Raw genomic sequence first — 12995 nt, 5'->3', positions numbered from 1 at the left:
ACATTATTCTGCACCGCCGTTTGGTGGGCCCGGTTCTGGGGTGGTGAGGGAGCGCCATGCTGGTGTAGCCTGCGAAGCCTGACGCCGCCATCTTGGTGCGGGTCGTGGCGCCTGGGTTGCTCTACTTCCGCCGGCCTACTTAAGGCGGAACCTCCGGACGACCTTCCTTGGCCAATTGGTGCCTGCAAGGTTAGGAGGTAGACGCTGTGTCTAAGGGCTGCGCGATTCTGCGCTAACGCGCTCATTTTTAATAGTTAGCATAACGTTGTATTTTTTGTGTATGATTTGTGATTTTAAAACAAATACTTCCTATTTGCCTTAGCGCTTGTTCTGGCCCCTCACCTGCATTTAAAACATTATTCTGCACCGCCGTTTGGTGGGCCCGGTTCTGGGGTGGTGAGGGAGCGCCATGCTGGTGTAGCCTGCGAAGCCTGACGCCGCCATCTTGGTGCGGGTCGTGGCGCCTGGGTTGCTCTACTTCCGCCGGCCTACTTAAAGCTCCACCTTTTTCAACGCGCAGCGGTGACGCGCAAGGTGGCGCCTTCCCTGCGCCTGAGTCGTGCCAGAGTCCTGCCCGTCTGCGCCCGTCTGCGCCCGTCAGCGTTCCGGCAGCAGACGGTGCAGGACGGCTGGTAGGCTCTTTTTAAGTGGCTGGTATTGTACGTTTATTAAATTCTTATAATGTGCTATTTTTATTCTTCAGAGACTCTTTCCGATCTCCGTCCGCCGTTAGGGCGCTGCCACTCGGTTTTTCCGGGACATCGGGCTTTAAGGAAAGGGTGTCAGGTTTGTGGCTGGCGAGCCCCTCCATGTAATAGACCTAAACATACTTATCCGGAGACTACTATCACCTGCCTACTCCTTAATACACGTTCGTTAGGCTGTCATGCCTTAGATATATGGAATTTGCTTGACAACTCCGATATATCCTGTCTTTTTCTTACGGAGACATGGTTGAGTGATACCTCGGCCCCAGACTTAGCCAACGCCATCCCACCTAATTATTCCATCATTAGGAGAGATAGAACATCTGGGCGTGGGGGCGGTGTAGCGATTATAGTCAACAATAAGCTGCACTGCACCACTTTTGCGGTAGATAACATCCAGAACACCGAGGCGCTGGGTTTCACTCTTCATTTGTCTCCTCATTATGCTTGTACCGGTATTTTGGTATATCGCACCCCTGGTCCTTTAGGCTCTTTTCTGGACGAGCTACAGGTTGCTCTTTCAGTTCCATGTCTCAAATCTAAACATTGTTTATTTTTGGGCGATTTGAATATACACATGGACGAGGCTGCAAACCCCGATACGACGAAACTTATGGAGGTTACGGCAACATTAGGACTCACTCCTTTCATTCATGATCCCACACACAATAAGGGTCATACTTTGGACCAAGTATTTTCCACTGTTTTGATCAACGTACTCGTTCCTCAACCCGTATTATGGTCGGATCATTCTCTAATCACCTTTAGTCTTTCAAGTGTCTCTTCTTCCAGATTGAACCCCGTTAGCTCTGCCAAACGTTTGTTTAGGCCTTTTCATCTGCTATCTAGTGATACGTTACTCCAGGTTTTGGCTCGTTCACCTTGCACTTTGTCCGGTGATGTGGAAATTGACCTACCCCTTTATACGGAGTGGCTCACAGCCATACTGGCGGATCTCGTGCCTGAGAAAGTCGTCAAACCTGGAATGAAACGTTCTTCTGCTCCTTGGTTTTCATCTAAGCTTAGAGAAGTACGTCAAAATTGCAAGAGAGCCGAAAGAACTTGGAGGAAAGACTATAACCCTCGTGAGAGAGAAAAATTTAAAGATTTGACCAAATCCTATCATAGGATGATTTGGAGCGAAAAAAAATCTTATCTTGAACGGCGGATAGACGGATCGGATAATTCCTGTAAGGAGATTTTTAAAATTGTTAGAGACTTCACTTCCCCATCCTTAGCCACCTCTGTGCAGTGTCATTCAGAATCTTGGCTGAATGAACTTGCACATTATTTTGTTGAGAAAATAACCACTATTCAAGCCGACCTGGCCATTCACTCCAACCAGCCTCGGGCTGTGGATCCTGATGCTATTTCTTTTGCAATTCCCACTCTCTGGGAATTCCCGCAGCTAAGCCTTGCTGCTTCATTAGATCACTTGACAGGCTTGAAATCGGGCTCTCCTCTTGATCCTTGCCCGGTCTCGTGTCTTAACAAAATAGCCTTTGTGCTAAATAGTCCCATTAATTCCATTCTAAATTCCTCATTGTCTTCTGGCATTGTGCCACAGGCCTGGAAGAGCGCTTGTATTATTCCTTTAATAAAAAAACCAACTTTGGATCCCATCATACATGCCAACTATAGGCCTATTTCTCTCCTCCCTGCTCTGGCAAAGGTGGCGGAAAGACATGTGCACCGATCCATCTCCGATTTCATCGAGACTAACAACTTATTGCACAGTACTCAATCTGGGTTTCGTGCGAATTATAGCACAGAGACCGCATTACTGGAAGTCACCACCGCCATTAGAGAGGTCTTAGACGCGGGAGGAAAGGCCATGTTGGTTATGTTAGACTTGTCGGCGGCGTTCGACACCGTTCCCCATGACACTCTCCTAATTCGACTCTGGGATTGTGGTCTTAGGGGGACGGTGTGGAAATGGCTCAAATCATTTCTAGCCAACCGTCGACAAACGATCTGGGCGCCACCTCACTCCGCAGCTATGTCAGCCCTGGAAGTGGGGGTCCCTCAGGGGTCTATTCTTAGTCCCCTGCTTTTTAACATCTTTATGGCCCCCCTTGCAGAGGTTGCGGAGTTGTTCGGCGCCCAGATCGTGTCTTACGCTGATGACACCCAGCTCTTGTTCACTCAGAATAAGAACGAGGTGTTTGATGGGACCCGTATCAGAGGCTGCTTAGAAGCAGTTTTTGATTGGTTCAAGAGACACGGCCTGAAATGCAACTCCGACAAATCGGAGCTGCTCTTTTTCGGGTGTGTCTCTGAACCAAACTGGAAAAACTGGTGGCCTCAGGATCTTTTTCCTCCCGCCAATGCCAGTACCAAGGCTAAAAATCTTGGTATCATTGTTGACAATGAGTTGACTTTTGGACCTCAAATAGCCTGTCTTGCAGGGAAGTGCTTTGGTATCCTGCGGATGCTCAGAAAATTCCTCCCTTTGATTTCTGTGAATCATCGAAGGGTTATTGTCCAGGCACTGGTAGGGTCGCGCCTGGACTATGTTAATGCCCTTTATTTAGGTCTTCCTAAATATCTTGTAAGGAGACTCCAGGTTGTGCAAAACTCAGCTGCTCGGGCCATTTACGGTCTACCTAGACGAGCTAGCGCTTCAAATTTGCTGAAGGAATTGCATTGGCTTCCTATAGCCAAAAGGGTGCTGTTCAAAAGCCTGACGCTTACCTATAAGGCCCTCCATGACTTGGGCCCTAGGTATATCAGAAAGCGCCTTGCTTTGTACCAACCGAGCAGAGCTCTTCGCTCCGCCTCCTTGTCCAAAATGCTCGTTCCATCCATCAAACGAGCCAGACAAGGGGGGCGTTCGTTTCATTACCTGGCCCCACGTGCTTGGAATGAACTTCCAATTGCTCTTAGACAGGCCCCTAGTCTGTTGTCTTTTAGAAAGGCATTAAAAACATGGCTTTTTATTTAGGAATTGTGATGTCTTTTATTCTCAGTTATGTTTCCTTTCCAATAAAGGTCCTCTTCGCCAAAGCGCCGGGACACTCCATTGCGAGTAGCCGTTGCGCTATAGAAGAGCCAATTAACATAACATAACATAACTTGCATCACGCACTATCCCTAAAGCAGAAGGAGTACAGAGATGTCGTGGCGGATGCCGCAAGGAATCATTACCGAACCACTCAACATTGCCTGTATGAAGTGGGCTACATTGCTGGTAAATTACTGGCCTGGCTAGACAAGAGAGAGGCAGCGTCTCAGTGGGTTCTGGAGATCCTGAATCATAAAGAGAAATGGGTCAGGGATAGACAGGGCATAGCTGACGAGTTTGGAGATTATTATACTCACCTCTATTCTCTGGCACAGGCAGCCACGATTGGTGAATATCGTGAATTGCTTGCCGACATTCAGCTTCCGAAAGGACCTGACGGGAAATGAGGTTACTCAGGCTATACGTGACTTGGCGTCAGGGAAGGCGATGGGCCCCAATAGCCTCTTTATAGAACTCTACAAACTGACAGCCTCGAGCATTGCCCCACCGCTCCTGCAAATGTTTCTGGAGAGCTGCGATGCCAGCAAGTTTCCCCAAAGACCAAAGATTAGTGGGCATAGTAGCTACTCATAAAGAGAATGAACTACCAGATGACTGTATCTCCTACAAGCCCTTATCTTTGTGAAAACGCGAATGTGAAGATCCTGCCGAAGCACCTTGCCATACAATTGGTCTGGGGTCTAAAATACACCCAGATCACTTTGGCATTATGCCTGGTATCAACACAGCACTCAACCTGTGACGGCTGCATGGGGTACTGGGGCGTGCATCAGAAATCAGTGAAGATGTGCTCATTCTGTCACTTAACACACTGATGGCTTTTGATACAGTGGAATAGCCCTTCATGTTGGCAGTTTTAGAAAAGTTGGTATTTGGTCCCCTTTCCGTTTCCTGGATTCGACTATTATATTCGGAACTCCTTGCCAAGGTGGCGGTAAATGGAGGCATGTCAGTGGTTTTCCCCCTACAGCGGGGCACCAGGCAGGGTTGCCCACTCACTCTCCTCATTTTTGCTTGAATCCTGGAGCAACTGGCTCCATGATCAGAGGCCGAGATGGACTGCAGACTAGGAGGATAGAACCTCCCTTTATGCAGGCGACATCCTGCTTTACAAAGCTAATCCATCCTCCATGCTCAACAAGGGTAATGCACTTATTCGCAATCTAACGTTGATACTCCAGCTACACAATTAACTGGAATAAGTCTGAGATCTATGTCCTTCATGTATGACCCCAAGTTTACCTAATAACTGTGAGGCTGGTGTAGTTACAGAGGGATTTTGCTACCTGGGCATCTTTATCAGCAGAAATCCCAATGCATTTCACACCTATAACCTTGAGCCACCACGTATGGGCTTGTGGAGAAATGTGCAACACTGGAGGGCCCTGTCTCTTTCTTTATTGGGAAAGCGACTTTTATTTAAAATGATGGCCCTCCCCCGTTTTCTTTATGCACTTTTAGGCTTGAACCAAAGTGCCACCATATTTCTTTTTGGTTTATAAGCGACTAAAAATAATTTTAAGAAAGAAAGATGAATGTGTAGGTCGGTAACTGGGTTGTGGTAAAGATAGGAGAATAGTCAGGAGGGGGATAGTAAGTTTTTGCAGCCATTCAAAGTGAGGAAAGTGCAACGTAGTGTGGTAGTATTGGAAGAAGGTTTAGTATGAAGCCTTGGCAGTGTGTGTAAGCTTGCAAACTATCCAAGGAGTGTTATATGTGACACATGAAGATAAAAGATTTACATGATTCATAACGTATGTGTTGATAATTAGTACCTGCTTATGCCTTTATTAACATTATTACGTGCTTTCTTCTGAAATTGTAAGTGAAATTGTTGTTCATTATTTATGTAAGGGGAAAATATGTAGAGAGATAGAATGTTAACTATGCAAGAACAGAGCAGGATGTAGAATGTAGCTGGAAAATGTGTTGCTAACAAATGAAAATTAGACAGTAACCAGGGAGAGCAGAATGAACCTGGTGGTAACTTGATGGGAGAATAAAGACGGTTTCTAACTTCCAAGTTTAAGGTCATCCTTACAGTTTGCTCTAAATAGGATGAATCAAATGCACATGATATGGGGGTGGGGAGGGGGTGCAACTGTTGTAAAATGATTAGGGTCAACCTGCTCAATCTCATTTTATACTGTTTGAGAATAGGTCTCATATATAATAACCTATGAGCCTAATAAAACCCACAACACAATGTAAAACGTGGCATATATCGAATGGAGAGGTTATCACAGGGGCATTTTGCCAAGGTGTTTGACCAATCATTCATTTACATAAAAATGTCAATGCAATACGCCAGATTTAGGGCCAAATGTACGTCCGTTTGTTAGCAGTCGTAAACAGAAAATCTGGCCGTTTGCGAACGCTAAAAAGGGTTGTTGCATGTACAAATGCTATTTTGCAAGTTGGTAACCTAGTACCGACTCGCAAAATAAGATTTGTGAGGCGCTATTAGGAAAGGGCGTGGCAAGGGCATCCCTTCCTAATAGCGAGTCGCAGGGGGGATGTAGGATTGTTTTGTAATAGCAAATGTGGTCGTAAAACAATCACAATAACGACCAATTCTAAATTGGTGGTGTGCCAGTCGCAAACGTGAAGGGGACCCCAGGGGACTCCTTCCCCTTTGTGTTTGGCAGTGAAAATATTTTTTAAGAGCAGGGAGTGGTCCCACGGACCAATGCCTGCCCTTAAAAAATGAAAAGACAACGTTTCTTTTTTTTTCTTTTAAACACATCCCGTTTTCCTCTAAAGAATAACGGGATGTATTTGGAAAAAAAAAGTTGCTTTATTTAAAAAGCAAACACAGACATGGTGATCGGCTGTCCCTATGATTGTAGTCCATTCCCAATGGGTCACAAATTGCGATCTGCCACATGAATATTGATGAGGCAGGTCATTTGCGACCCCATTGGGAATCGAAAATGTGTCAGACACATTAGTACATTCCGTTTTGAGAATCGTAAATTGTGAGTCGAAAACATAAATAAATAAAAAATAGCAATTTACATACATCTGGCCCTTAAATCATTATTCCTCATCCAGTCTGTGACTTCTCCCATTTAATAAAAAAATTGCAGGAGTTCTCCGTCCAGTATTAGAATAATTAGTCAGCATATGCATAAACGTTTTGACCATAGGAGTCAATTAGTCTCACAAGAAGGGTGACATATGGATTGAATAGTGTTGGGCTTAAAGACAAGCCAGTGGTGCTTCCAACAAGATGGGTTTTTTTTTGCGTATGATCAAAACTCACCTATACAAACAGTTTGCATATGATCTGATGAGAAAGATGTAAACCATTTTCAGACTGTGCCTGTTATTCCCATATCTGCCAACCTTTCCAGCAGTATCACATGGGAGACAATATCAAATGTGGCTGACAGTTTCAGCAATACCATGGCCAACGTTCCTCCATTATCAAGAGTGGAGCAGATTTCATCTGTCTTCGTGAGCACTGACTCTGTGCTCAAACTATTTCTGAAGCCTGACTGAGCCATATGAAGTATCTGTCTCATTTCTATGAACTCCCTCAGCTTTTCATTTACTATTGCGTCAGTGATTTCACCAGAGTGAAAGTAAATCGATGGGATGGTAATTTGAGATTATCGATGGGTCAATTGAATTTTTATTTTTATTTTAGCAGAGCAGTAATCACCACTTCTTTATATGCCCACGGAAACGTTTCTGACTGGAAGGAGGAATTAGAGTTCCACAAATACTGGCACCAGAATATAGGTTACTTTTTTAGATGTTAAATCAGTCCAGAAGTGAGAAAGAGCTCATTTTACACCAAACTATTTGAATATTGTCCTCCAATACATTCTCAAAATGTGCCTATAGTTATTCCTCACTATTGTGTTAGTAAATTTAGCTGTGGTATTATGCTGTTTTAAAAGTAAACAATTTTTTCTCCACTTTTGCTTGGAAGAAGTTAGATATATCATTACGAAGTTATTATGACGGGTTGTGCAGTTCATTGTAGCAGGAGGGGAGCGAACATCTTACAAATCTCAAAAACCTTTCTTTTTAGGGTTGAATTTATTAGTTCGATTATGATAGTAATCTGATTTGCTTTTTTAAGCTTGTATTTATATTTCCATATTTGAATCTGGTATCTATGATTATTTTCTAATGTCCTACTTTTTTTTTCAAGCGCGTTCTATTCTTTTACATGCTTATTCCAGACAGAAAAGTTCATTTGTATACCGGGGGCACTGATAGCTTGTGTTGCTGGATTCTAACTGGTTTTTTCATGGATTACTAAATCTAGGGACTTTCTGATCGAATCATTCCCATTTTATATTTCCCTCTTCTGGATCAATTTCAGGAGCTGTTTTGTCAAGGAGAGGGATCCATGATTTCTTTCATTTTCAGTTTGGGCAGGGCTCTACTTCGTTTAAATGGCCGATCTACCATGACCCATGATGCTTTTTTTGTTCATATTGTGAACAAAATTAGTTTATGATCTGCCCATTTCAAAGGTATGGTACTGATAAACTTCAGAAATTGAGGCTGGCCAAAAATCATATCTGGTGTATGATTTGCTGTGTTCATATGTTCTGTTTCAAGAGGTAATAAGTTAAGGACAAGAGCTGAGTCAAAAAAATGTGAACATCCTTATCTTGTGCATTATCAAAATACATGTAAAGATCTTTGCGTATTATCAGGCATTCTTTATTCAGGAGATGGGCGGTGGCAGCTTCTATCAAGGAGGAAGTTAAGTTGCATATATGACCAGGTGCCTATAAATCAGGATGCCTTTGAATACTGAGTTAGAAGGCATAATGGTGTTTGCTGAATGTTCTGCATTATTTTTGGAGGAGGGTTTTTTGTAAATCTCAACTCTAAGATACCACACTCTGCACTGTGCTTCCACCTCTATCAGGACTAACTAGATGCTTGATTCGATGGTCTGTGGGGTGGCTTGGAATATTTCTGGCACTGAGTTTTCTCTCAGCCAGGTTTCTGTGATAAAAAGGCAAGACAGGTCACATTCGTCTATAAAGGCACCCATTTCTATACACTGCTTGACCAATGATATAGCATTTTGAAGAGCACAGGTAAGTTTGTTGTGTATTTCTGTTTTATTGTTAGTCCTCTGTGTGTTTTTACCACCTTTATTCTTCTACTTGGGATAGGTGGCAGGAAATACTTGACAAGCCAAACACTGACAAAGAAAGGGCAGGATACGTATTGGAGTTGAAACAACTAATGCCCAATTTAAGCTCATACAGTACAACTGTGTGCATAGGATATTCTGACCCGAATCAAATACATATAATTTACCCTAAGCGCACCTCCAGATGCCCTAGATGCAACGTTGAGAAATCCGATTTTATCCATAATGTATGGGGGTTTCCAGTGATACAGATCTTCTGGCTCAAGTGACGTTAAGGCTAAGTGAATCTACTGGCAGGGCTAAACCACTCACAATGAGGCAATGCTTACTAGGGCTACTCCTTAGGGCAAAAAAGACAGACTGGGTAGAAAATGTATAATACTGGGCATTGTACTTGCTTAAAGAAGAATAGGTATAAGGTGGTCGAGGCACAGAATGCAGCCCACTGACGAATGTCTTCAAGATATGGTCGAGTGGGCATTAGCAGAGGCAGTTCATATAAGAAGGGTGAGACAGAATAAAAACATAGTTTAAGGTTTAAGCTTCATGATGTGACTATTAACTGATCACCTCCCCCTCAAACCTCCCCCTCCTGCACTGGACTGGTCACCATGAATATACAATACTGCATTTGTTCCATCAGAATGTAGACAGTTATAATTGGGAATTGTAAGGGAAACGAAGACGAGAAGGTGGGGCGTAAGGTTTTTCAACCAAGCTTGAAGTAACTGTACATTGTGGAAAGGGAAGGCTGGGTGTGATTGCTTGAAATTAGTCTGCCTGTTGTTCGCATATGTGGATTTGTAAGGAAAAGAAAATGGTCATTATCGAGGGCATATAGGAAGGGTAGAGGAACAGTGCGGCGTGTGGAAAAAAAGCACAGGGCTGCCAGACGAATAGATAGAGAGGATTTGGTTCTAGTTAAAGATAGTTATGACATGGAATAATTTGTATCTATTATGTTTTACCTTACCTGTAATACGTGCTACTATTATTATATGATTGAAGTGATAACTGTATGATTTACTTATTTAAAACCAACAAAAACAGATATAAAAAAAAAGGAAGTGCTTGCCATATATTGGGGGCCAAAAATAGTTTTATAGCTGCCTGTCCAGTGAGGGCCCATGGGTGCTCTATCGAGTCAAAAGGATCAAATAAACAATGTCTTAAGGGGTACAGTTTGAAAGGGGAATAGTTAAAGAGCAAAATAGATTGCTGTGGAGGGGCATAGGGAAACTCAAAGACATGTAGCGAGACAGTTATTTTTATACAAATGCTTTCCACATATATTTAAGTAAATTATATGGTCAACACAAAAACAAATGAATCCATATACAAAATGCAGTGTTACATTAAATGTCATGTAACCTTTGATAATGTGAACAAGCGCTCGTGAAAGGAGAACGGTAACAGTGACACGTGAGGGGGTATGTACAACGGAAAAAGAGGCGCAAACAGGGTTATAAATACAGCAAAATAGACAGTGATGCTTGTACAGTTAATACACTTCTGTACAAATTGGGATTTTCTGGGCAATCACAGTGAAGGCGCCGTGAATTACACTGTGGGGACGACGGCGTTTCGGCCTGTATGCAATGTTAGGCAATCATCAGGACCAAGTTACAAAATTTCAATACAGTGTATGTGGGTATCACAGAGCGAATCTGGACGGATGGCGTATCCCAGTGGTAGGCGGCGAACTGCTCGATCCCAAGTGAATTCAACGAATCGGTGCGGGTTCAGAGGGGAAGAGATCAAAGAAGCGGTCAGCAGGAAACCATCAAGGACCGCGTGATCGTGGGGGAGCTGCGTTTTTCTGTGCTTTGCTGGGAACCACAGGCGGAGTCAGAATGAGTCGAAGGGGAAAGGAGCAACAGGATAGAGTTTGCTTAAGGTGGGAGCGCACACTGGCGCGCCGGCGTGAGTCCAGTGATGACTGACAATCGAGTCAAAAGAGCATCCTGGAGATGCCATTTAATGAAGTATATATATATATATATATATGTAAACAGGGCAGCCAAAGGGGATGCTCAAGAGCAGAGTATTTATTTAGTTCTAGTTTTTATAAAGCACAACTCAACCAAATAGGATTCAGAGTGCTGTACAACAGAATGGCAAACAGGGTTGAATTAAACCCTTACACAGGACAGCAATTAAAGGTATGTAGTCAAAAAGATAAAGACAAAAGTTCAAGCAAGTCACAATAGGTTGTATAGAGAAAAGAGAAGATACAATTAAATAAGAATGCACCTGCTAAGTGTGGTGGGGGAGGGGAGAAAAAGATAGGAGGCAGAGGGTTAAGAAAAACAGGCATAAAGGAGAATTATGAGGGAGTGAGTTTTCCAAATTTGAATATAAGGGAAAAAGTTGAGGGAGAATGGTTTCAGATAGAAACGTGTTAAGAGATACGTGAAGAATCAGTGTGGAAGTAAAGTGGTTACAAGAACAGAGAAAATGAAAGAGCAGGGAGAGAAAGTAGTCAAACAAACAGTAAAACTATTCTATCCTCAGCAAGCATTTGAGTCATTTTTTAGATCTATAATCATATTTGTGGTTATACCTTAAAGTAACTCTTCACTATTTCTAGTTTGCGCATATCCCCCCTTCATATCAAACCCATTTTAGTTTCTCTTCCATGTATCTCACTATGATCTTCTGTACCGTAGTGGCACCTGCGCATAGGGCCAGCAGGTAGGCAGCGGGGGTAAAGGACATGTTTATTATGCCGTAAAGGACCCCCAACAGTGCATTATCAGCAAAATCAGCAAAATCCATAGAGGAAGCTGGTCTCAACCACTTTCACGCATCCACAGTTGCTAAGAGACGTTGAACATATTCTGATTGGGCATTCTCCAGGTGAATAAAGGAGGTATTGTTAAGATATATTGACATGATGGTTACTCCTAAGTATCCCTGCCATGCCAATGGCAACCAAGTTCCTGTATTTAGGTTCTTGACCTCCAAATTTAAGATAAAATTAAATATAAAGTTAAATACCACCAATGGGAATGTACAACTCATGTTCTGCATTAGACAAGCTGTTTCCTGGAGGCTTGGCCTGTGATGGTACTATATAGGAAGATGACAAGGACAGAAATAATACACAGTATCTAAGTATGTGCTCAGTTGCAAACTATTTTAGGCACAATGCATAAGAAAAGGATATTTAGGAAGCAATGCAACATAGAAACAGATAAAGAAAATAATGATTTTCTTTTTTTTTCTTTTTAAGAAGGTTCTGTTAAATGGAATTTTGCTGGGCATGAAAGAATAATTCTATCCCAAGTAGGAGAAGGGGAGAACCAGTGAGAACCTGCCACCATATAACTAAGAGCAGGAGACCACCTACAAAATTCATATGCATGGATGGCATTTGAGAAATAGTTTTGGCCTTGTCCCTAGATCGAAGATTACTGTTTAACCGGAAATAAGTGAGAGCGGGGACATAAAGTACAAATGCTAGTCCATTCACGTGACGTTTTGTAGACATATTTGTTACCACAGAAGTCTGAAAAAACAGGCTACAAATCTAAGAACAGATGTAACTCCAAATATCATTTCAGTTCCTTTGAATATCTCAAGAGCCAGGCAACTGCCTTGAGTAGTATGCTGGTGAAATACAAAAGAAAGTAGCTCACACTTAATACTTCCTGACAATGTATCACAAATAACTTGTGCTCACAGGCACCCACCAGTATGAGTCCGAAGATGGTTCTTCAGATTTCCAGCAGTCGTGAATTGTTTCCCACAGCTGACCTCTGTGCACGTGAATGGCTTTTCACCGCTGTGTGTTCGCATATGCACATCAAGCCTCTGTGATACATAAAAGCTTTTACCGCAGCCTTCCTGAGGACATGTGAAAGAGCGATCATTCCTGCAGACAGAAACCAAGTTGGGAGATTAGCAATGTGCTCTTTCAGTGACTCATCAGTTTAAATTTCACTCTTTGTGGCACAAAGAAAGATTTTTAAGTTAAGGAGTCACTGTGAAATAAGGAGCGGTAGATACTGTAATCTATAAACTTAGAATGGCAGGCTTTCTTTATTGAAAAGCATAGATGTTAACAGAGATTTTAGCTGAGGTTCTTAACACTTCTATAGAATTTTAATATATCACATTTCTAAGCATA

The 12995-nt window shown here is 42.7% G+C and overlaps 1 protein-coding gene across 1 annotated transcript in view; it reads right to left on the bottom strand.

Annotated features, from left to right (window-relative positions):
* ZNF410 (zinc finger protein 410) overlaps window positions 1-12995 on the bottom strand; it is a 198844-nt gene that overhangs the window by 77225 nt on the left and 108624 nt on the right. Inside the window, exon 9 of the mRNA XM_078659864.1 lies at window positions 12559-12740. Within this exon, the coding sequence (XP_078515990.1) occupies window positions 12559-12740 (182 nt within the window). The remainder of the gene's footprint in view (window positions 1-12558; window positions 12741-12995) is intronic.

The sequence above is a fragment of the Lissotriton helveticus genome, chromosome 9 (assembly GCF_964261635.1).
Source record: "Lissotriton helveticus chromosome 9, aLisHel1.1, whole genome shotgun sequence".
Taxonomy (NCBI): domain Eukaryota; kingdom Metazoa; phylum Chordata; class Amphibia; order Caudata; family Salamandridae; genus Lissotriton; species Lissotriton helveticus.
The sequence above is the reverse complement of the archived record's forward strand: the minus strand, read 5'-3'. Positions and strand labels throughout refer to the sequence as shown.